General features: G+C 33.0%; 1 protein-coding gene across 1 annotated transcript in view; it reads right to left on the bottom strand.

Moving 5' to 3' along the window:
- LOC106470152 (FRAS1-related extracellular matrix protein 1-like) overlaps window positions 1-25,735 on the bottom strand; it is a 53,995-nt gene that overhangs the window by 2,680 nt on the left and 25,580 nt on the right. Inside the window, exons 8-18 of the mRNA XM_013930682.2 lie at window positions 23,227-23,364; window positions 21,558-21,970; window positions 17,501-18,190; window positions 15,697-16,482; window positions 14,834-14,849; window positions 14,354-14,637; window positions 13,635-13,837; window positions 11,442-11,597; window positions 9,205-9,305; window positions 4,276-4,654; window positions 244-414 (exon numbers count right to left, since the gene is read on the bottom strand). Coding sequence (XP_013786136.2) covers window positions 244-414; window positions 4,276-4,654; window positions 9,205-9,305; window positions 11,442-11,597; window positions 13,635-13,837; window positions 14,354-14,637; window positions 14,834-14,849; window positions 15,697-16,482; window positions 17,501-18,190; window positions 21,558-21,970; window positions 23,227-23,364 — 3,337 coding nt within the window. The remainder of the gene's footprint in view (window positions 1-243; window positions 415-4,275; window positions 4,655-9,204; window positions 9,306-11,441; window positions 11,598-13,634; window positions 13,838-14,353; window positions 14,638-14,833; window positions 14,850-15,696; window positions 16,483-17,500; window positions 18,191-21,557; window positions 21,971-23,226; window positions 23,365-25,735) is intronic.

Below are 25,735 nucleotides of genomic sequence, written 5' to 3'. Positions count from 1 at the left end.
TTTGTTTATTTGTCCTGAACATACCAGTACACTGGTTTGACTATCGTAATCTCTCTATCTACCAGTAACGTTCTCATCGTTTATCTTTTATTTCAATGTGTGGTTCTTATATGCCCTTTATCCAATGTACTGAAAGCTTTCTTGTGAATAAATGTACTCAAATGTTAAATATTTCAATTATACTTGAAAGTACAAAAGTTTATGTTTTGTTGATAAGCAAGAAAATGTGTGGATGAAACTTACCAATCCAGAAAGGTCTACCTTCTGCTAACTGAAGGAGCCATTTATTATGTTCCAGTGACTGAACAGCTGCCACCTGTCCATCATATCGTTTTCTACACGAATTTAGTGCTTCTTTACCAGATATTTGTCCACGAAGAAAACCATAGCAGAGGTTTCCATACAATCTCCAATCTGATTGAAAGACAAATTATACTGTCAACACTGTAGTTTCAAATAAAACATTCCACAATTAATCTATTTTGTGGATGTATCCATTAAATATAATGTTTAAATAAAAATTAGGTAATGCATCATTATAGTTTTTTTTTTTTACCAAACTATTTGTGTGACGAATAATACAATTCAACACAGACCAACTCTGTGAGAAATAAAAAAAAAAGATAAAAGATATGTCCCTGATGAAATTTGGTTAAATGAACAGCAACTGTCTGTCGTAGAGACTCAAATATCAAAGACAACATTTCAAAAGTCTTCCCCCATTTGTCTTCAGGTCAGTGTTTGTATGGTGCTGTCAGTCTTTATAGTATTCTGGTGGATTGTGGAGGGCATGTTATCATTGGTTGGTTTATCCCTGTTTCTGATTGATGGAGATATTTCCTGTAAATTCAACCAATGGTAGACACAGGTTACTCACCTCTAATCTGGAATCTCTGTTAAATGAAGGTTTTATTTTGTTAATGTAAAAGGATTCATTAATTTTTCTTGTCTTCCAAAATATTTCTGTGTCAATTATTCTAGTTGTTTCCAGTTTATTTTCTGTCCAGTTGACATCATGTGTTATCCAATAGCTGAATTTTTTGTTTTCACGAGTCTTATACTGTCTTTATGTTCTTGTATTCTTGTTGCACATCTTCTTCGCATTTCTCCAATGTATAAGTTTCGTTGCTTGTTTGTTTGTTTTGAATTTTGCGCAAAGCTACACGAGGGCTATCTGTGCCAGCCATCCCTAATTTAGCAGTGTAAGACTAGAGGGAAGGCAGCTAGTCATCACCACCTACCTCCAACTCTTGGGCTACTCTTTTACCAATGAATAGTGGGATTGACCACCATATTATAACGTCCCCACGGCTGAAAGGGCGAGCATGTTTGGTGTGATGTGGATTCAAACTCACGTCCTGCATATTGCTCCCTAACCACCTGGCCATGCCGGGCAATTTTCGTTGCAGGAACACAGTATTTCATGAATGACGTTTTTGTGTTTCTCATTAGTAGTTTTCTGTTTATTACCAGGATGGATCTCAATATCTTTTAAGATTTCCAGCAGATGTCTTTGTTGAATTTTTTGGCTATGCATTTGAGTTTTTCACCGAAATATTGCAGATACGGAAGGCAAGTGGTAGTAGTGGTGGTGTTTTCCTTCTCTTCTCCTTCTGTTATTGTCTTCTTCAGGGAATTTTTGATGAAGGAGGAGGAGTAACCTCGACAAGAATAAAATAACATAAAGACAGTATGAGACTCATGAAAACACAAAATTCAGCCACTGTAGAAACACACACACACACACACTGTCAATTGGATACAAAATAAACTAGGAAAAAACTAGAATAATCGACACTGACAACTTCTGAAAGACAAGAAAAATTAAAGAATCCTTTTATACTAACACAATAAAACCTTCATTTAACAGAGATTTCACATTAAAGGTGAATAACCTGTGGCTACCATTGGTTGAATTTATAGGAAGTCTCTCCACCAATCAGAAAGAGGAATAAACCAACCACAACCCATCAGAATACTATAAAGACAGACAACAGCATACACACTGACCTGAAGATGAAAGACTTTCAAAACTTCATCCTTTATATTTGTATCTCTACAATACCCAGTTGCCATCCATTTAACCAAATTTCAACAATCTATCAAAGGATATCTCCCTCTTATGAAGGTTCTTGAATTGATAAAGCACAACCAATTTAAGAAACATACCAGTAATTTTAAAAATTAACCTACACAAAGTGCACTAGCATAACACTGTCTTTAGCACATGTTTGCAACTCGATCAATAATGAAGTAAAAGCTCTATATGAAGAAAAAAGCATAGCAAAAGAAAATCAAGAGAACAGTGACATATATGTTAGAGCCTCCAAAAATAGATTTTGTAAATGCAACCAAATGTCAGAATTTTCCAGTATTGTACATTACCTCCTCTCACATACATAGTTATTCTCATTCAGTGCTGCATGCTATATGTAAAAATCTCTTGCATGTTACAAGCCTTGCCCTCCCATGTACACCCAAGATCATCATGCTTCAACTGCATCTCGCATGTAAATTATCATGTGACAACCCTCCTGATACACAGGACTCCCTCTATTCAATTCCACCGATTTATAACTTCAAGGTTGGGCAGAAAAAGAAGCCCCAGTTTTCAGTGGGGAGGAAGGATGGGAAGTGTGAAAGGAGGTAAGTACCTATTGGAAATACATTTTCAGTATAGAAAATTTATAACTTCTGATATGGTGCATTACATCTACTCATATATATAGCAATAATCCTACATTCAATAGTTGGAGGGGCTAGTTTAAGGGAAAGAAATAAGCATCCTTTTGAATGTGTCTGAAGAACACCTCAGAATTGAAATAGTAGAGGATCATACGTGGAAAACCACATCACTTCTGTATGGAGTATACTTTGCACCCAGTGTGGAAAGAGGTGTCATATACATGGGCAGAAAAAGGGAGGAGCACAACCAAAAGGGAGAAAAAAAATGGTTGGATTGGAATCCAAACCATACTATATCATAATCTTAATCCCATCAAAGAAAGACCTTAGAAGAAACATCTAAAGATAGTAATGTGGGGGGAAAGCTAAAAATGGATGTGCTCCTAGGTTTATTATGGCTAGGGTGCAATGGACTGTACATGACAGGTCAACTTCAGCCCACAACCAATCAGTATCAGGAATATAACCTTTGACTGTGGTAGGAGGAGGGTCCTAAAGTTCAGTAGAACAGAAGTATATACTGTGCAAACCAATCTATGAAATGGGCACATGTGCACAACTAACCATACATCTAGGAACCCAACTTTCAAATGATAGCAGTAAGAGATGTGACCATTTGGCAGGTAACATCAAACTCAATCAGACTGGCACCCCACTGTGCAACCTCATCTTTAGGTCGCAAAACTCCTTGAGGTGTAGCGTAACAGGGAGAACCATTACCTCACTCAACATTATCTTCCAGATAGAACTGCACAGAAGCTTGGAGCAACATCAACTTCTGGATTCCATGACACAGAGTTGGTGTTGCATGAGTCAAACTGAGTGAGGAAGAGGAAACACAAGCAACATATGTGTGAAGACTTATAGTGATTAGTCCTGCTCTAAATCCAAAACCAGTCACTGGGAACCAACATCCATGTAATGGTAGGATGAGGGATCCCAATCAAAGGAGTGAGCTGCAATATAACAGATCAACTCCAAAGCAACATCATCTTCTGGACAGGACCACAGAAAGGTTGGAGTGCCATAGCAGCCTCCAGTTTCCACCACGCAGAAGCAGACTGCATTCAAAAATTATAAGCAACCTCATCCTCTGGATTGAACCACACAGAAGCCATATGCAACACCTAGGTGGAGGAAAAAGGCTGTCAAAATCTTCATCATCACAAACCGGTTCGACGAATTCAGGAGGAAGTCTTAGCATTATCAGAAGAAGAAGGTCAACTCATATATCAATAAATTTTCCGATAAATTAAAGCCAATAATTCCTCAATTGAGTTCCCCTGACCTGAAGCCTGTGTAATTGTGCTGGAAGCGGGTGTTAGAACCACCAACTGGTAAAATTAACTTTGGAATTCATCATGTAATGATGAATAATTAAACAAAAAACTATTTTGTACTCAAAGTAATTAACTTCATAGTTAAAATTCATATCACACACTCACATATGTGTACTTAAAGATGTAACATATAAATGGGCTTTTTTAATTGCTGCTGGTTGTATGTATAAAAATAGCTATTTCCTACAATGGTTTGTAGATATAAATATATATATATATATACAGTGGTTAGCTTGCTAGTGATCATTACCGTCTGGACATTCTGAAGAATGGGATTTTGTTGTTTTGTGAACCACTTTATTGTCATTATTTTTTGGCAAACCACCAGACAAAACTGTATCCCTATGTTGGACATCAGAGCCTCTCTGAAAAGAAGCAATGTAATGAAACTCATGTGGTGGTGTTTCTGATGAGGATCTATTAGTCATGGGTAACAATACACCAGGAGGTTTTGAAGATGAATCTATTTTCTTTACTGGTGACATCCCAACTACTTCCTTAGATGACAACTTATGCGACGAGTCTTTGGACGTTGGCTTCCAGAGAACCCAATCTTCTCCATTACATTCCTGGAATTCTCTGATGGTAGGGTTGAAGTGTAAAAGCCCTGTGTAGAAGGAGCTGCAAAGCTATAGAAAATAGACTATTTTAAAGTCAACTTTACAGAAAATTAAATCAGTATAGAGCAAAGTTCTATTTTTGAGACAGTAAAACAAGTTATTCACACAACTGACACTTAATTTAGAAAAATAACATTAACATAAAGATAACAATACAAACCAAAGATTCCTTAAGAAAACTATATATAATAAAACAGAATATAGTGAAATGAACATTTATAATGAGAGATTCATGCTAGAAAAAATAATTCAGAAAAGCTACTCACCTCTCTGCACCTTAAAGAGCTATGCAAATGCAACAAGCCTTGAACAAAGCTCCAACCCCTACACATCTCAACATGTTTTGTACTGGCCTGTGATGTAATCATCATTAGATTATAGTTCTCCACTAACAGGAGAGCAAAGAGTCCTACATGAGTACTAGCACATGATCACAGGCTCATTTATTTCTCAGGACTGGAATTTTTGAGCTTATTATTTTAATCTTTCATTACTATTTTTCATGTAGCCTTTCTTTTCTTAATGTGTTTCATTAACTGAGAGAATGGTTCTAAAATTTTTAACTTGTCAATTAGAGCTTTCATTTGAATTATCTTCAATTTGATTTTCTTTTAATCAATCTGAAAATTCTGGGGACACACACATACAGGTTTTATACAGTACTCTTCAAAGTCATCATTAAATCTATGCACCATTGCCATACCTGGCCCTTTTTCTTTCTAACTGATAACATTAAAAACAAACTAAAAAGGACCACCACCACATCAATTTTGTGATAACAGGATGATGCATTCATGTTTCTACATTTCTGACATTTCCTGAGATTTTTAATATTCCTTTCCAGGAATCATCCAATACTGTGATGTTGAATGGAAATACTTTAACAGCTGATGATAACACTATCATTTTGCATCACATGGTTGTTCCATTCTGATCCAGGATTTCCAACCCCCTGCTTCTATTACTTAAGCTGAATCTGCCCACCTTTTTTGCTTCTCGTTCATTCTTCAGGAAGTGGATCAGATAGTAACACTTTTGTCCTTTTATGCTTGAATTCCACAGAAAAGTGTCTTTTGTTTTCTCTTTCTCCAGTAATTTTTTGCTGAATCTCAGGCTCCCTTTTACACAAGCCGCCTTCAACTGGTTCTGTTCTTTGAGTTTGAGGATTTCCTCTTTTCCTTCCGTTTTCTTTCCATCTGCTCATCTTATTTCTTTCTCAATGTCTTGGTTCATTCTCAAGATTCTTCTTCATTTGAGGCTTTCCATCCTGACCCTATCAACTTTATTGGGACAACTAGCAAGTACTTATTTTCCAACTTGCCATCATGTCTTAAATGTCAACTTATCATGTCTCAGAATCTCAGACTCTAGGATAGATCTATTATTTCAACTAGGCATGGACCCTTTCCATCCTCTGATGTTTCCAGTGACTTGCTCTCACTATGGGCATCCTATTACCAATATCTTTCTATATCTCCACCACTCCCTGCTTCCACTCATTTGGCATCCAATCCCAGATTCTACAACTCTGGCTGAAGATGCTCTGTGTCTGGTGTAATTCAACTTCCTTTAAAATGCTTTAAAAATATTTCTTGCAGGAGCCATAACTCATTTTTGTGTTGGCCTCCTCCTGCACTATTTACCACAGGGAGAGGTTCATCTTTATGCACTCTATCCATCTAGTTTCTTCTTCTATGAGTGATGACCCTTTTCTTATTTTAATGTCTTCTCCCAACATGTTTGTCCTCTAAAGGATTTTCTTACGTCTGGCCATCAACATCGCTTGTATGAGATCTTGCAAGTGGGGATGTAAACAACCCCCGACAAATTAGTGTCCCACTACTTACACCACTGAGAGATTTCACCTACCCTGGCTTTCATCTCCCCCTTCAGTCACCATTCTCCACTCTTCATAGTGGCTTTGATAGTGAATTGTTTATTTTTCTCCTTTCTTTTTCAGATCTCACACCAAATCTAACCAGATCTCACTTATTTAAAACTATTTTTGTGTCTATATTTTGGAGATGATGGAGCCCCACTATATGTCTATATATGTATCTTTCAAAGCCATTCTGCAATTGACAAAAAATAACAACAAATGAAAACCAAAAAGTCTGGGTATGTGCTTGCTCTCACACATGGCTTGCACCTACAGTTTTTACTCATGGTAGCCCACTGCACTGTTTCTCAGTGTGGGATCAAATTCCAGATGATTGTGCCTGATGACAATGGTCCAGGCACCTCATCAGTGTTTTCCTTCAAGCCCTCCCCCAGTTTTTTCTAATAGAATACAGGAGACCCTTGCTTCCTCAGTGACAAGCCACTGGTAAAATTGACATGGAGAGTTCCTCTTCCAGAGGTGCAATCCCACTGGCATGAGACTGAGGACATGAGACTTGGGAAGTAGAGTGGGGTGTTATCTGGTAATGTAGTACAAGATACGTCACTACATTATGAACCAAGCCATTTCCAGTTGTTAGGTCCAACAAGATGGGTCTTAGTTTTGCCTTGGGACAAGGACCTTAGGATGCTACTACCTGCACCTGATTTTTGTGGTATCTCAAGTAAATATTTCTCTGACATGGAAAAACCTTACTTTTAGCCTTAGCCACACTATACTCTCACATTCAACTGTCTGCCTGCGAGACAATGGACAGGTTCTGTCCACCTTAGCAAAATGTTAGCACCTGACAACATATTATGCTCTACCACATTTACTGGGCAAAGAGATGCTTGAGATGGATGTGGTCTCCCACTGAATGTTGCCCCACAAGGGTACCCCCTCTCCACTTCATGCGTGTCACACTACACAAGCTTTTTCTTTCTGATGTGCTGTTTTAAGAAAGGAGCACATTTCTATAATTTTTCTGCATCAGCCCCTTCACCATCTTCAGTGTGGGATTATGACTCTTTGTGATGAAGAGAGGTGAGTAGCATTTCTGAAGTTAACATTTTCCTTATCTGAAAATGTATTTCAGATGGATACTCCCTTCTCTGCACCACCTACCACACTTCTGCCCCACTTTTGGGGCATTTAGTTTGCCTCATTAAGAATGAGCCTGAAGGATGTGTTGCCCACCTGTTGGTGATGGGATATAGTCTAATGATGTTTATACCATAGGCTGGTGAAAAACATATTGATACATGTAGAGGTGAGAGCTTTGCTTAAGGCTTGTGGCATGCATAGGAATTTACATGGGAATGCATGTAAAATAATAACTTTATGTGGTGCAGAGAGGTAAATATCTATCTGAAATATATTTTCAAATAAGGAAAATGTTAACATTATAGTGAGGAGCACTGAGCTAAAACACCATTACTTTAGAAAAAAAATTCAAATAATAAAATAGCACTACTTAAAAAATAACATACTGTTAGGGTAGCTATATTTACCTCTTAAATGAGTATGAAGACTGTCGTCAGGATCTTTTACATAATGCAGTGGAAATAAATGAAACAAAACACTTAAGAGGTTAAACTATGGGAATTAACAAGAGAAGAGCTATGCTAAACAAAACTGATTACAGTGAGTAAAATTATGTCTGACAAAACTGATTACATTGAGGAATATAATGTCTGACAAAATAAATTATACTGAAGAATATTATGCATAACAAATGAGGCTACAGTGAGGAGAACTATACCTGAAAAGTAATTACAGTGTTAAGAACTACTGCAAAAACTAAACAGTTTACAGTTAGGAGAAATGTCTCTGGCAAAACAGACTAAAAATGAGGAAAACTAAGTTTAACAAAAACTGACAATGGGGAGAAGAACTATGATTGACAAAACAAATTACAGTAAGGAGAAAAAATGAAGATAGTTATGTTAAACAAAAATAGATGTCTCAGTTAGAAGAGCTGAATTAAATAAAAAAACTATAAAGATGACAGGAAAATAGAGTTTATAGGAGACGGCACACCTTTTAAATTTGCATATTGATCTCTTTTGTAATATTTAATTTTTTATGAACATCTGGTACCATACAGTCAACATTCAATCAATATATACACAATGTTTCACTCTTGGTAAGATAAAGAAATCCTCTATTTTTCAGTATGGCATCATTTTCCATAGAAATCAGTCTTGAATATCTCATTTTCAAAACAGGTTTTATTATGTGCCTTTACGAAAACAATTGAACTAGCAGATTATTCAAAAATAATTATTTTTTTAGACTCATTCCTACACAATAGAAAAGGAGTTTGGGTATTTATTTAAGTTTTATTTTAAAACAATGATATTAACTTAAATTTCTTTTGTTTTTGAATTTTATGCAAACCTACAAAAGGGCTATCTGTACTACCGTCCCTAATTTAGCAGTGAAAGACTAGAGATAAGGCAGCTAGTCAACACCATCCACTTCCAACTCTTGGGCTACTCTTTTGTCAATGAATAATGGGATTAACCATTACATTATAACATTCAAATGGCTGAAAGAGCATAATCTGTTAATGAAAGCTTACTGCAAACAGAAAAATACATGTGGCAACTAGTAAAAATTTATTTTATTGAAATCTGAAGAACTAAAAGTATTAGCTTATATATGCTATACTTACAGGATAGTTTCCCCATCCTGAGGTATCAGGAATATTCTTTGGAATACTGGACCAGTCAGGTGCAACACCACTATTTTTTCCAGTTGTTGTCTGACAATCATCTGAAAATCAATTACATTTACAAATACTCTCATAATACAGACATTAATGCTAAAGTAAGAAATTTCTGATCAATAAATAAATGCCTGCAAGTTGATATCTTACTAGTATGTTTGTACTACAGGCTCCATATTTTGTATCTTTACTCATACAAGTATAGGTTATGAAAAAAATAAAGAGAACATTATGAAATGAACAGCTTGCAATGTTTCTTATACAAGATGTCAGATACAGATATTTTAGTTAACCTTATATCAGCATGTATTACAATTCTGTTTCAGATAATTTAAATAAACTCAAGTAATCTTACTGATTCCAGAAGCTAGCACCAAAAAAGAGGGGAAGAAAAGAGGAGGTTTAATATTTTATTCTATATATAACTGACATATCAAGAAATTCTTCAAAATATTCAACTGCGGTCCTCTCTTAAGGATTCAGTAGTTTTGCTCTGTATAAAAATGGACACACAACTCATTTTATCTTTCCTATATTCTAATAGATATGGTTTAACTGCACAATAAACACATGAAACATTAAACTTAGAAGTAGTTTTAAGAACACTATCCAGAAAAGTCAAAATTTTTCTGAGGAAGTGATTATCTTGAATCAGGTAGAATTCAAAACCATTATTCTTCTAACTGGGTAAATGCTCTTACCAACTAAGTTATCATGTCCAAAATAAAATAAGACAATAAAACAAATTCTAAGCTCAGCAAGACAGTTCGCATGCCTCAAGAGTCCTGACAAATTCTAATCTGTAAACTGGACCCCATCAGCTTTTTTTTAAATACACTTTTTTCTAAAACTACTTATGCATTAAATTGATTGTGTATTGATGAATTTGTTGATTACAGAGTTTCTATTAACATTTGAGTCACACAAGATTACTTTCAAGATTGCAATTAATCCAGTAATTAATGTTGGGGTTGGAAATGTGTATATTCTTTAGTTTCCTTATGCTGCCTGAAAGAGCAGAACTAATATGTGAAAAGAGAGAAAGTGTGAACAGGTAAGAAAAGAAACAGCACAGAAAACATGATGATAATATTCCGCAAAATGTGTCTGAAAATGTGTAAAGTAGGTCTAGCAGATACTGCTATACAAATACAGAAGACATTCCATAATCATGTCAGGGAGAACTGACAATTTTAGGATGTTGGAAAATGGGTTCAGCTATTATATGTGGAAGGTGAGCAATAGTGGAAGCAGATAAGGCAGAACCCGGTTCCCAGGAACTAACACATGTATTTAAATTACTGGTATGAAGGATAAAACAGAGATTAAACTAAAGTAACTGTAAAAATTATAAACTATAAAGAAAAACAAAATGAAATAGTTAATGTAGTGAAAAACAGAAAGGAAATGGTGTAGGGAATGCACTTCTTATGATGTTGAGTTGAAGAAGAATCTGGAACCATGGTAGATATGAACTTGTCCATAAATCATGGGAAACCAATAAATCAATTAATGGTAAGAAGGATAAATTATAAAATAAATGAAGACCACTTCGTGAGTATACTAAATAGGAACGTGAAACAGTAAAGAACGACAAAAAAAAATTTCCAAGTACAGGAGCTGCCAAACAAGAAGTGATAGTTTGGTAGAGGTGCATAGAGTCCCATGCGTCCCATGAGTGTACTATTATCCTATTGGTGGTGAAGTGACGCATGACGATTTATATGAGAGACATGTTGGAATCATTTGATTCCAATAGGGGGGTGCAGAAGGCTTGTGGCATGTGTAATAAAAAAGTTCACATATAGAGGGCAGCAATGAACGAGAATAGCTAATCTTGTGAGTGGAGGGAAGTACCGTATTGGAAATTACTGCAATATGCCATTATTAATAGGTAAACAGAGCCAATTATAAGAAATAACACTACTGGACAAACATAATCAATCATGCCAAGCCAATATCAACCAACAGATTCATCTAATTACTACCACTGGACAAACAGAATCACCAAAACATATAAAGCTACTATTAAGACAAACAGAGCTTATATAATAATCTTATCATTTTTACCAAAACTATGTATCAAAACAATAAGTACTAAAAATATTACCAATAAACAAGTAAAACTAGACATAAAAAATCACTCTAATCTCTCTTAATTTACAAAAAATACAATAACTTACTCCAACTCTCATCATGTATGCTGATTAATGCAACACGTCCAACATCATTTATCACCGTATTGATAGGATCAAAGAGAACAATCTGAATCTGTTCAATCGGAGCTTCTACCAATCCATCTTGGATTACCTCAATATTCCAAACAGCTATTGTTGTACCTGTAATGTCAACAAATGATTTTTTTTTATCAACTGGTTTATATAATACAAGAAAATAATAAGTTAATAAAGGTTTCATCTCAACCAAAACGTGCAGTTCATGTTACGCTATTGAATTACCTTACTCACGAGCTACTCTGAGCTGCTCGCATATGTGCATCGTGAGATATTTTTATTACATTATTATTATTTATATTACCTAATCTAACCTTAAATAACCTAAAGAGATCCCTAATTTTACATTTTAGTTACTTTTATAATAATAAATAAAGAATAAACATGAAGAACAAGAAATAAAGTACTTACTAGCGTATATTCTTTTTTTTTTTGCTTTCAATTATCGATGACACTTAACCCTACTTTTTTTTTATACTAATGGTAGTGGTGCATTAAATAATGCACAAAAGAACATCAAATAATAACATGCAAAAAACAGACCATTTCCACTAACAATCACAATTTTTCTGGCTTTCTAGCTGTGCGACAAGAACTGTTACAAATTCATCTAAGCTAATTGTTACCTTTCTTGTGGGAATGAAGCCTGTACTACCAGTAAAATTGATCATTATCTGTTCAGAACACAATGTAATAGAATACATTATTTGATAAGTGAAAACCTTGGCTTTCTATTGGTTACAGATAATATATAATTAAGCATAAGAGAGAACTATTAACAAATCCTGAAAGAAAGGATGTGACAGGTTGGTATGGCAGGAGGGGTCTGATTTTCTATTTGATAGCTCTGTAACCAAACAAAATTGAAGGCTATAAAAATTATGGTTTGTCTGAGTAATAGCAATTTTATAGTGAGTAATTTATGTTTAATTTTGTAGTTAATATAGGGGTGGTGAATAAAACCTTGGCTTTCTATTGGTTATAGATAATATATAATTAAGCATAAGAAAGAACTATTAACAAATCCTGAAAGAAAGGATGTGACAGGAGGGATCTGATTTTCTATTTGATAGCTCTGTAACAAAACAAAATTGAAGGCTATAAAAATTATGGTTTGACTGAACAATGACAATTTTATAGTGAGTAATTTATGTTTAATTTTGTAGTTACTAAAGAGGTGGTGGATAAAATAGAGAAGAGAAGATACCTAGAGAACATGTGTCATGTGTCTCACATTAGGAGAAATTCAGGATTTTTTTAAATATATTTTCTTATAGAATTAAGAACTTAACACTTATATACTATTAAGATATGGATTATTAGATAACATTTTATGCTATACCAAATGGTATAACATAAATAAAAAGTAGTTTAATAAAATTTGCAAGACACTAAAAACCTTGTGTCATGCACAGTAATGGATACCCATGGCAATAAGATTTGAAAAAGTTTTAGTTATTAAATTTTATATACATAATTTGAATTTCCTGAATTTTTATGAGGATAATATAGCACTCGTAGTGTCCTAGAAGTAAAGTTGAAATAGTTTTGAAGAAAATGTCACCATAATGACCTTGTAGCTAATACAAGCGTAGATTTATTAATTTTAGTTATTAACTGTTTCTCAACCTTAGTTGTCATGATGGTTTCAGAAAATGGGGGTAGCCTTATATTTGAGATCACCCTATAATCCCATATATGGTATATCTTTGCTTTTTTTTAGTTTTGAAAAGTTAATGCTAACTTGATTGTATGAAATAAAAATACTGTTACTATTAAAAATAAAAATGAATACATGTAGAATTATTGTTTTAAATTTTAAATACCCACCTATTTAAATGTGGTTGCAAAAATAAAATTCACCCACTTCACCAGCATATGGATAGGGGTACATTCTGAAGGAAAGTTTTAAGATCTTTAAACTAACTTTCTCAATAATAATTTCATTATCTTGAACAATCTTAGTTGTACTATCTGTCATATATACACACATATATTTTCTTTAGTTCTATTTTACCTATATGCATGCAGTTTTTAAAATAAAATAATGTAATGACTTAAATGTAACTATAAAAACTATTTTTATTGTGATGAATATTTAATTTAATTGAATAAAAAAAATATGTAATTATAACTATATACCTGGATCAAATTGAATGATATTAGCTTTATCTGGAATATAGTCTTTTTTTGCCTGTGCTGTTTGGTCTATTGCTAAAACTGTCACAAAAGAAGATCCATTCAATGATCCTCGTCTTAAAATTTCAACTATGAAATATTTCTGGTTCTCACACACCCTATATTCTGGCAAAGAAAACTGAGCCACAGACCAGTGTAGAACGATGCTGAAACACATTGAGAAATATTACAGTTAGCTAATCTATCCTTACACTTCCTTCACTGTAAAAACAATTTCCATGATCATGAAATAAACACAAGCTTTTATGAACTAAGAATAAAAAAGAACTACATACATTTGAAAAAACAACAACAATCAATGCAACAAAAATAGTCTGAAAAAAAAGAAGAAGCTATTTTAAATTTTTATTACACTAGCCAAGCTTCTCTTATAAATGCTTTACACAGTTTCATATGTTAGAGAGTTCTGTCAGATGTTGTTAATTGAGTCATATAGAAGCACCCACTAAGTAGATATTTTGTACAAAAAAGTAAAGATCATGTGGTTTATGAAAATACATGTATAAATACATGTATAAAAGCATATAAGGATTTGTTTCTCACCCCTTAATAAAATGAAATAAGCAACTATAATTCTATGTGATAAACTTTTGATTTTACACAAACATATTTTAAATTCTTTGAAAAATATCTATATGTGAACACATTTTGCTAATTCTTACCTGTGTTCTTTTTCACTTTTTCCATTACTAACTATTCTAAAGGTAAAACTGTCATTCATGGCATTAACCTTACTGTCATGGATCACATAACGGACATTTTTTTCGTTAACATCTAATTGAGTGAAAGATGTTACTGGTTGACTATAAGATTTCACTCTGAGAAAACCATTTTGTGGCAAGCCTATAAGCTCATATTGTAGTTCTTCTACATTTGAATCTTCACCGACAGCCATCAAATTTCTAGTTGTTAGGGTGAAACCATATTCTCCATTTTCCAAAATCTTCTACTTGTTCAGGTGACTGCACTTTCAAAACAGATGGAAAGCCCATTTTTTTTCCATTAAATAAAATTTCAAAACTGCAAGAAAATATTATATTTATATATAAATACACAAACACACAACATGAATACTTATAAACATGTATACTTACTACAAAACAATATTCATATTTTGATTATGATATAAAATATTATCAAACTCTCAAACACAAAATTCTTTGAGACACAAAATAATCATTGCTGATTTTTCAGTTTTCACTCAGAGATCAACTTGTAGGACTAATGAAATCTTATATATATCCAAGTTTAGTGCAATGATGAATGATATCTAAGTTCTTATAATCCCACCTGGTTCATAAATAATTTGTAAGTTCAAACTATTTTCGTATTAATATTACATACACATAACAGAAACTCTGTGTGTACTTTTGTATATGAAATGTTCAATTTAATGGAAGCAGCTTCTCCTGAAAATGCCAATCACTTTCAGGTTTATATTCTTATACCCTATGTCAAGGAAATGCCCAATGCTAACATTATTAGTCCAATAATCTTTTACTCATGAATCACAGCCACAAAGACAGCTTTATTTTTCTAACTAGTATGATTAAATATTAGCAGAGGTTCAGAGACACTTAAATAATAAATTCAAGCATATATATCATGAGTAAGAAGTCATGAGAAGTTTACACATTAAAAGATTAAGTTGAAATATGATGCCTAAAATTTGTGAATAAATTATGTTAACTACATCTCCCACAGTCCTCTTAATTTATCTATTGCAAACTTGAAATTAGAGGCATGTAAAAATAGCATTTCAGATCTATCTTCTTTCTCCCACAACACTGCCCAAGTGACCTTTAAGTCAGTACCAGAACTAGTCAGATGGACTGGATTATGAGAAACAAAGGATCATCTGAAACAGTATTATATATGCAATATAATACTTTAAATGCTGAAAACAAAACTAACAAAGCATTAAAAACCAATTTTTGTCATTTAAACAGTAACTTTTAAAGTTGGAATATTGTTGTACTTCTAATAACAAACTAAATCTCATTACCGAAAATTTGTTTGCTTTCCATCTTCTGATTTATGTGCTATTGTATTCTTACTAGACAACTGGAAAACAAAATTGTCTGATGTGGTAAAGTTAGATGACTCCTTCTTATACGAGACATTTCCCTTATTGATATCTTCTTGGCTGAAGTTCTGTACAATGTCCCTGTTGTTCTTCAGTAAAATACCAAAATGAGGGTATTCTACAACAATAAAATGCACGTCTTCTGGAGCTAATTGATCACCTCTGGCCTCAAGATGATTTGATGATATTACTGCTGTCCCATTCTGAAACACTTTTAATTTCTTTAAAGTAGTCAAAACCACAGAATAATCAATAATAGGAGAAATTTTGATTGGAAATATACCAGTAATCTCTCTATTTCCTTTGACTACCATAAAATCAAAACTATCCAATTCAGTTTGTATATCTTGAACAGTGTGGTTATATATAACTTGTCCATCAAGTAACTCTTGCAAAGAGAACTGACCAATTGGCTCTCCTGCACTTGAACTTATCTCCAAGTGACCATATTGTGGTGTACGTGTTACAATAAAAAAATCTTCAGCTTCCAGGTCCTCCATAACATCACCAAAGGAGTTTCTACTAACTGTAACATGACTTCCAAAAGGAACAACTGTCCCATTTAACCTGAACTCTGTTGTTCTGTTGTGAAAGTCAGCCAAGAGGATAGGAAACAAAAATACTTTGGTTTGATGAACACCATCACCCACAGAGTACTGAAAACTGTCTTGCTTCAAAGAAGTGCTTAACCCTTGATATGAGTATCTGAAAAAAATAAAAAGTAACAGGTATAACAAAACTGAAAGTTCTTAAAAGAAATTATTGTATACAGCAAACACTAATTTAAAAAAATAAACAGTGTAAATTCACCAAATGCTTATCGATGTATTTAAAATTTAACAATTTCTCTGCATACAAAGAACCAGAAGAACTGCAACACTTGTATGCATTTCAAATATCAAGATAATACTTGTAATAAAAATTTAACTATTTATACTCACTTCTTTTCCTTGCACATATATCTGTATTTAACATAATAAAGTTGTTTGGAAAAACACATCTGTGAGAGAACTCTAATACAATATTTATGTTTATTATGTTCTTTAGCACTGCTGTAAACAATCAGTTGGATTTTACTATTGTTGGGTAATGACAGACATATGCAGTGCTTTTTTTTGTCACGTTTCCTATAAAAGAACATGATCAAATCCAATAGTTTCCATGTTCATAAATCCAAACTCGGAAAATTCTCCTGCATAACAGACTTGTATTGTGTAAAAAACAAAAAAAAATTGTAATGAGTTTAGTATTTAAAATATTTTAAGTATCAATATTATTATGTTGTTGAATCTAACTATACTGACTTATATTTTAGACATAATGGAATTAAACCATCACCTTTCCTTAAATGAGGTCATTACAAATTTATCACATAAAATTTATATATATATATAATTTTCAACAAGTAACCACAAGCTGAAATAAACCATCATCATCAATTACAGTACATTTATGTTTATGCACTGATGACATCTCTTTGAAGAGCAATATCCATGCCTTCAACAGTGCTCTAATCTAAAAGATAAAAAATTGATAATAATAATAATTTCCAGAATTGTTTACTTATGAAATGACAACGAATTACCATATAAATCTTTGAAGTCATTATCTAACTAACTATACAAACACACACATAAATACTGGAAAGATGGCTCTGCTTCTAAAGTAAACTTACATGTACATTTACTTATTATAGTAAAGCAAATATGATTAATTAATTTACCTGATAAGGTTGTTACTAATCTCTTCTTGACTGAAATTCATGGGATCAAGAACAGTCCACAACCACTTCCGTTGAAGCTTTTGAAGAATTCCAAGGTTTGGAGGTGTAGTAACATGATATATCAATTGCTCTGGAGGTGTATCTTCATCAATTGCTAGTAACAATGCACTGGACAATAACAAATTTCCTTGATTATCCACTTCACCTCCAATATTCTTAAAAACCCGAGGAGGTTCATCATTCAGAGGTGTCACAGAAACATATGCTGTTTTTGAAACTGTATTTTTTCCATCACTAACTGCCAAAGTAAACCAGTCAAAGAAATTCTCATTACCACTATGCCTGTAATGGACATTTTGGTAGAATCCATCAAGTGTTAGTTCAACAAATGGTAAATCTCTCTCCATGTTAGCATGATCCAAATGTACAACCTGGACCAGTGATCCTGACTTAGGAGCTGTCTCTATCCTTACAGTTATTATGTTACCTGGGAAGTCTCTGTCAGTCACTGTCAAAGTATCAGGGTCCAATCTTGCTAATCCTCCCTCAGGTACAGTTAAGTTCTTAAGAGTCACCAAAGGAACTTCATCATTTACAGGAATTATCTTAATGCTGACCAAAACTGAAGAAGTGTTAAATACTCCATCAGACACCATCACCTCAAAAAAATCTGCTTCTGGTTCCAACCCTCTGGAAGAAATCAATATTAAAGATATAATATTCTAAAGTAGTATGGAAAAAGCTTTCACATTCCACTGATGATGTTTTTCAGTTCTAGTAACTCTACTACTCTTATCCACCACAGTGCCAGATTATGACCTTCTGAGACCCTAAGCTATGTTAAGTTTAAAATGCCCAATACAATAAAAAATGTAAATAGAGACAGTTTTTTCTTTTTTAGAGGCAGCTAAGAGGCCCAATATATTATGAGACCCTAAGCTGTAGCTTAGTTATCTTATGCCTTAATCCAGATTGCCACCACTGATGAATATATTTTTTACTCAGTACATAAAGTAAAACTGCCTGAACCCAAATCCACGTGAAACTTTTTCCATGTTTTCTCCCTTTTATTTCTAACATAACAAGAGGGAATCCTCAATAGCTGCAGCACTTGAAATTCATTTAGGCAGAATTAGAGTAAATTAATCTATGAGACCTTTTTCCTCTTTTTTATTAGTTATATTTTCGTGTGCCAGCAATGTCAAGCATGGGGTGCATGTACACCCGATTCAATTTTATCACCAGCCTATTCTCAAATTGAAATACTTTTAGGCAGGATTAGAGTAAGTTAATCTATGAGACCCTGGGCATGGTCAAATATATCAATTGAAAGGACCTCCTGAGTCCAAAACTGTAATTAGATCTCAAATCGGTCAAGACATGACAGAACTATGAGCTAAAAATATATACTTGAAAAACAAAACTCAGAGCCGTTATATGAGCCACTATGCTGCAGCTAAAAATGTTAGATCACAGATTTTAGTGATGTTGTGAACACAAAATTATCTCTTAAGTAATCATCAACATAACAGGTAATGGTCTTGTTATATATCTACTGTTTTATTCACAAAAAAAAATAAAATAAAAAATCAAACCACTGTCATTGATCTGCAATTCCTGTATCTAATAACAGATAGTTACAGTCATTAAACCTATTCATATACTAATATTCTGCAGACAAATTATTAGTAGGGTTTACTGAAATCTTGACAGTAAGTAGGATAGATGTAACACCAATACTAAGAATTAAATATTTTTTAAGTATACAGTTTAAAAATATCGATTTGGATTTTTAGAGTTAGCTCACTTTTAGGTAAATACAGACAAAGCACTAGATCCTCAGCATAAGTGTCTAAAAGATATATGCTGCTGTTCATTGGTTTTTACACTAAACAACACAGAAATCAGAGAAGTAAATCATCACAAAATAGATTAATTTTTACACTGTTGAAAAAAATTTAAATATTGACTATACATACAACAGAAATGAAATGACTTAATTCCTTAGAACTCATGAAGCCTAAAGATAATCAAACCAATTGTCAACATTTAGATGCATCAGATTTAATTAAATACTGAAAAGCTGATACTGCTTTAAGTTTTACTTTTTCATTATAAATCTATGTACACAAAGCAAAAGTGTCATCTGTGTGTTTTCTTTTCATGCTTACACTTTTTCACCAATCTCAACCAAACTTTGCATGCACCATAAGACCCCCTGGGAAGTGTTAAGAAGAGGGAGGATTGGCATTCAGAACACTCACTGGGTGGACTATATCTTCTCCATGCACTGAATGAATACATTAGGTAGTAATCCATAAAATGATGAAAACAGTTCACTGAATTACTTCTGAAAATAACAAAGCTTCTGTTGCTGGCAATTAAAATTCGATTTATCTAACTGAATTATCATGGTTGCTTAATGCTTATCACTAAGCCAAATTTTTACAGCATTTAGATTTATGTTGTTTGCTTTTGTTATTCATATTCACCTAAATTCTCCTTACCTGACATCTTTTCAAAAATATTCCTGTAGCTTTCATACAGACATAATATAAAACACAAAAACTTTTTTATCAGGAATGAAAAGAATGTGGAAAGAAGTACTAAAAAATTCTTAGGTTTCTGGTTTATTCCTTAGTGTTAAAATGTTGCATTCACATCATTTGTTCATCCTATGTTCATTCTGCCTGGCTAATATGTTGATAAAAGCACAAATTGTTGCTAAATCCACCTTGTTTACTATATGATATATAAATATATCCTCTATCCAGCCCCATTAGCCTCAGGCTCTTTTCAAAGCCGAGTTACATTGCGATTGGTTGGACTCCAATTTACATATGAAGTACTTATAGTAGGATTGGGATGATTTTCAGTTGCTTGGTAATATTTTGTTGAATAAGCATCACAATAATAAAAGCCTGTTGTGCAACTTATCAAAGATCATAATGAAAAAACAATATTATATTAAATTCAGCATTTTTTGTAAGAAACGAATCACTGATAAGCTGTTTCAGTTTAAGTTGTGTGTGTGTATATATATATATAGATATATCCATATTCAGGAATGTCACCAGGGGCATCACTTGAGGGGATAGTTGCAACCCTCCAACGTTTTGTAACACTTTATAATTTTAAGAACAATAAACATATCTAAAATGAGTAGTTTGGGCAGTAGCTTTCACTTAACAATTTCCCAGCCTGTGCCTACAAGTCTCATAATCTCCATCACTTTCACAATGCCTCAGTGGAAAGCTTGCAAGCACAGTCTCGACTCAAGAGACTGCTGAAGGTGGAAGAACTGAGGTTGGGATGTGACTTTTCAGTCTCTATATGGTAAGTAAAAATTGTTTAGAAGCATTTATAAACTCTATATGTAATAACCTGACAAATTATTTTGCCATTACTGAGCTTCTATGACAGAATAGTTTAATGCTTTAAAAATTTTTTAACTGCAAAAAACTCAGTCCTGCTTAAACATGCTGCCCCTTACTCTACTGAAATATGAAATATTGCCAATGAATGTCCCTCACTAGGCAACATACTTGTTTGATTCACTAAATGTAGTGATATCTCAGCATATAGAAAAGATAGGAGGTTCTTATTTTATACTCTAGCTTGTAAGTATCGGAAATTTGAGTTTCTAATTCATAAGAAACTATACACTTTGTATTTAGATGTCACAAACATCTAATCTGAACCAAAGCTGCATTCAACATATCATGAGACACACAAAAATTGATATTTAGGAATTTTGTTTTAATATTTACTTTTAAATTAATAAATTAACTAATGTATTATACTAAAATTTAAATTATACTCTACAATGTGATACCAAACATACTGGCATATATTCATAAAATAGTAGATCAATAAAATTTTGAACATAAGTCCAAAAACATGATGACATGCCCTTTGACCCCTGACCATAGGAAGACCCGTAGCAAAAGGGTTAATTAAAAAAATAGGGATGAATCAATTAAGTATAAAACACAGAAAAGCTAAAAAAAAGACACCAAGAAAACCAGTATATTAATAACTCACTGTTAACACTTACTTGTGTTTAGACTGTATATAATATATGTAGCCTGCTTGAACATCTTCAAACAAGAATGTGTGTGCCACTCGTCCTCTCCTTTCTGTTTCATATTCAATCAAAGGTCTTGTGTTCTCCAGAAAACCAAAATCTGGTTCTTTAGTCACAAAACACCTTAACATAGATATCTGAGTGTCTGCATCACTTACAGAAATTATTTTATCATCAATAACTGCTTGTTGTCCTTCCTCCACTAGGACAGCTCTCTGAAAATGAATCTGTGGTGGGCGGTTGTTCATAGGTAGTATAAGAACTGTTACAGTGTGCTTGGGCTGGTCAAAAAGTCTGGGAAATGGTCTGTCTGAAACAACAAAGATTAGAGCATCCTGTTTTCCTTTTTCACCAATTTCTCTTCCATTATGAACATACAAAACCTAGGGCAAGAAACAAAGATGAATAAAATTAAACGAATGAATATGACAAAATCAGTTTCCAACAATTTTGCAAAATTTATTTCGAACACTGCAATTTTTTTATTTCGTGAAATCTAAAAACTGTTTGGTAAGACACTGTTTTAAAAACTTTCTTTTGTCTTAAAATTTTAGTTTTTTTAAAAGTTGATCAGAATGTTCCATTTTATATACCCAAACAGTTTCAACTTGACTGATATTTATTAAAATATCTCTCTTGTACTTTTCCTGCTCCAGTAGTCACCACTTATGGCTATCAATCACACAAAAAACTGACAAAAGTATATTAGTGATGTAGGATCTGACCTTAGAAATGGACAAGGTCAACTTATAACTAATAAATATTTCTTTTGATTCTTTTCCAATTCCAGTAGACATCGCTTCTGCCTATAAATAACAAAAACATCACAGAAACTGACAAAAATATATCGGTGATTTGGGCCTGACCTTTTAAAATGGTCAAGATCAATTTATAACTAATAGTTTCTTAATGAATCTAAGTTTCAAATGGACAGCAACTGCCTGTTGTAGAAACCTACAATTGTAGAGGATGACCTTTTCATTATGAATACTCTGCCTAAACAACCTATCAAAGATAATAGTTTCTTTTCAATAAATTATAAATTCTTTTATTTAGGTGCAATCTTTGACTATGATAAGTTTAACAATAATATTCAATAAACACAAATTTGGATCATCATAATATTTTGCCACTGCCTATCTTACTTTCTAAACCTAAATAGGCTAACTAGTTTTTGTTTAACAGAATAAAATTTCTATAGCTTTCAAACAAATATAATTTAACCCAAAAACATTTTTAGGAATGAAAAGGTAATCTAAAAAAACTACTAAGCATTTCTCAAATCCATGCTATTTTAGAGACATGGTTGGCAAGAAGGCATAATCTGGAAGGTTTGTATTAACAGACATCTTGCTTTGATCATATGTTATGAAGATGTTTTGGGACACTTTTAGCTTAAATGAATCATAACAAATACCAGCCTTAATATCAAGATGCTCCTAACATAATTACTTCAAACTTAAAAAGAGAAACACTAGGTATCAAAATGGTCATTCTTTCTTGGACATGTAATTACAATTATGTAATTATCAACAGCTTTTCTGTAATACAAACATAATAAGTTGTGTTAACTGACTAATAGAAAAATAACTGTTTATTAAAAAATAAAGGACAAATCATGCTACTATTTTTAAAATACCTCTCCCTTAGTGACATTTCTTTGCATGAAACGATTTGTGGCTTTTTTTCCAACCATCAAGGAACCATAATATGGGGCTTCAGTCAAACTGAAGATGAGGGATAAATCATCACTGTCAAGATCGCTAGCAGCAAGAACCTTTAACAGTAGAAAGCAAATAACTAATTACACCTAAAAGAAAAATCTACATTACAAAGAAAATTTAACATAATGCATCTCAATTTTCTGTTTTTGTTCAACATATAAATAATGATTTACTAAAAGCTAGACTGATAATTGGAGGAACATTGGAACAAGCAGAAAATCTACCCCCCCCCCAAACCAAAGTAGGATGAAGAATTGAGAAAATTACGATTTAATTTTTTTGAAGGTTTTCATGTAATATTGTTTTCTATGCTATGATGCAAGCAAACTAGTGATGTAAGTAAATAGTTTAATTTTGTATTTATACATGCATCTTAAGACCGTTGCATGCCTATACCTAAACACATAACTCAGAATGTAAATAAAACGCTTCTAAGCACTAATCAGTAATTTATAGGAAAGTCAATTATTACCACAGAATAATTTAGAATAAGCCAGTCAGCACTAAAATATAAAATGTTATGGAAGATTTCTTTTTTATTTTTACAACAAATACTTTGTTTTTTAACTTCTTGTGCTTTTATGTAACCTTCAACTGACCAAGTGCTAAGTGAGGTAGTTATGCCCTATACGTGTTCAGTCGTCAAAGATCAAGAATAAGGCAGAACAAATATTTCTAATGATACAAACAATGCAAGATATATAAATACTACACATACATGAAAAAAACGAACTTGAATTCCATTTGGTTTACTACTGCATGAGCTCACAAAACAACTTATTATCTTTTATTTGGCCCAGTGAACATTAAAACACACATCAGGAACAAGTATTCTATCCTGCCATGCAATTCTGACTCATTGATATGCATTTTGCTTTCGTACTATAAAGGATTTTATCAAGGATTTGAGGTTTTTTTCATACTTGTGAATACTTTGAAAGCAATCTGTGACATAGTTTTAACATATTATGTAAAAAACTTACATCAGCTGCATAAATCATAAATAATTTTCTCCAAAAAGTTTAGTAAAATCAAATTAAACAATGAGTTCAGTAGACAAAATAAATATAAAATTAGGCTTAACTGTCAAAACTTTTATGAAGTAATATTAGCTGGATATCTTTACTTAGGACGTTTTTTCCTTGGTCTACTAATAGTTGGATTATGTTACTAATTTTCAATGCCTTTACTGGAAGTGCTTTAAGCTGATTATCAATGAGGAGTTTTTAATAGCATCATTAGTGCCTAAAAGCTCTAATAATGCAGATCAAATATGATTTATTGTTAGGTGCAACAGATAAAATTACCTAAATATCCAGTCTTTCCCAAATAAAAAGTTGTGATTCTAAATACATATCTGGTAAAATTTTGTTCTTGTAAGACATGCAATTTTTTAAGGTATAATCATTTTAAATATGGGATTTTCTTTGTACACATATGAGATGTTCCTCCCTACAGTCTACGCAAAAAGTCATGTGAGCTATCGGTCTAACATTTTTACTACAGCTTCACCTAAGAGTAAAAGTGAACTGTTTATAGTTTTTGTCATTCGGATTAAAAATGGCTGATTTAGAGTATCAAAACTAAGTTAAAAGGACGTGCAGATACATAAATATTGGTTAGGTCAAGCAACCTAGATTAGCAGTTTCTAGCTCATGTTTTCAAAAGAATCATATGGGTGGATAGTTATTTTTGATTATTCATTGCCAACTTTTCAGCACAAATTTACTAAATTTTATGAAATTATCTTAATTAAAGATCATTTAGCATCATGTGATATTAGCTTAAGCAATGAGTATAAATAATGATGCTTGATACAGCTCTACCAATTGCATGGGAGTGGTGACAAGAAACTGTAAATATTATTTGGTATGGTTTGTTGGTTGGTATTGACAAAAAGTCATGATATTTAATCAAAAACACCTTAGGTGTGAAAAAAAGGTGCAGCCAAGAACAGATTGAGTATGCAACTTAAAGGAATGAAATCAAAATTTGCAGCCAAACTGGTAGCTAAACTTATATTATTGATGAGCTAAAATGGACATGCTACAAAGTTTAGAGTGACTTGGGTGCGACATACTGTACGGAGGTTGAGATCCAGAGACAAATTGAGTGAGGAAGAGGAAACACAACCAATACGTGAGAGGATTGGTCCAGCTCTAATCCAAAACCACTCACTGGGAACCAACATCCAGGTGATAGCTGGATGACGGTTTCCAATCAAAGGAGTGAACTTCAATGTGACAGATCTACTTCAAAGCAACATCATCCTCTGAATTGGACTGCACAAAGGCTGGAGAACAATAGCAACCTGTGGGTTCCACTCTCAAACCATGGAAGTGGATCACATCTATAAAATATACACCTGGAAAAAAGTTAAGCACCCCCAAATATTTTTCAGGATTGCTTATTGAAAATAAGGTT

Source organism: Limulus polyphemus, unplaced genomic scaffold, assembly GCF_000517525.1.
Source record: "Limulus polyphemus unplaced genomic scaffold, Limulus_polyphemus-2.1.2 Scaffold3847, whole genome shotgun sequence".
NCBI lineage: Eukaryota > Metazoa > Arthropoda > Merostomata > Xiphosura > Limulidae > Limulus > Limulus polyphemus.
This window is presented reverse-complemented; position numbering and strand designations above follow the sequence as displayed.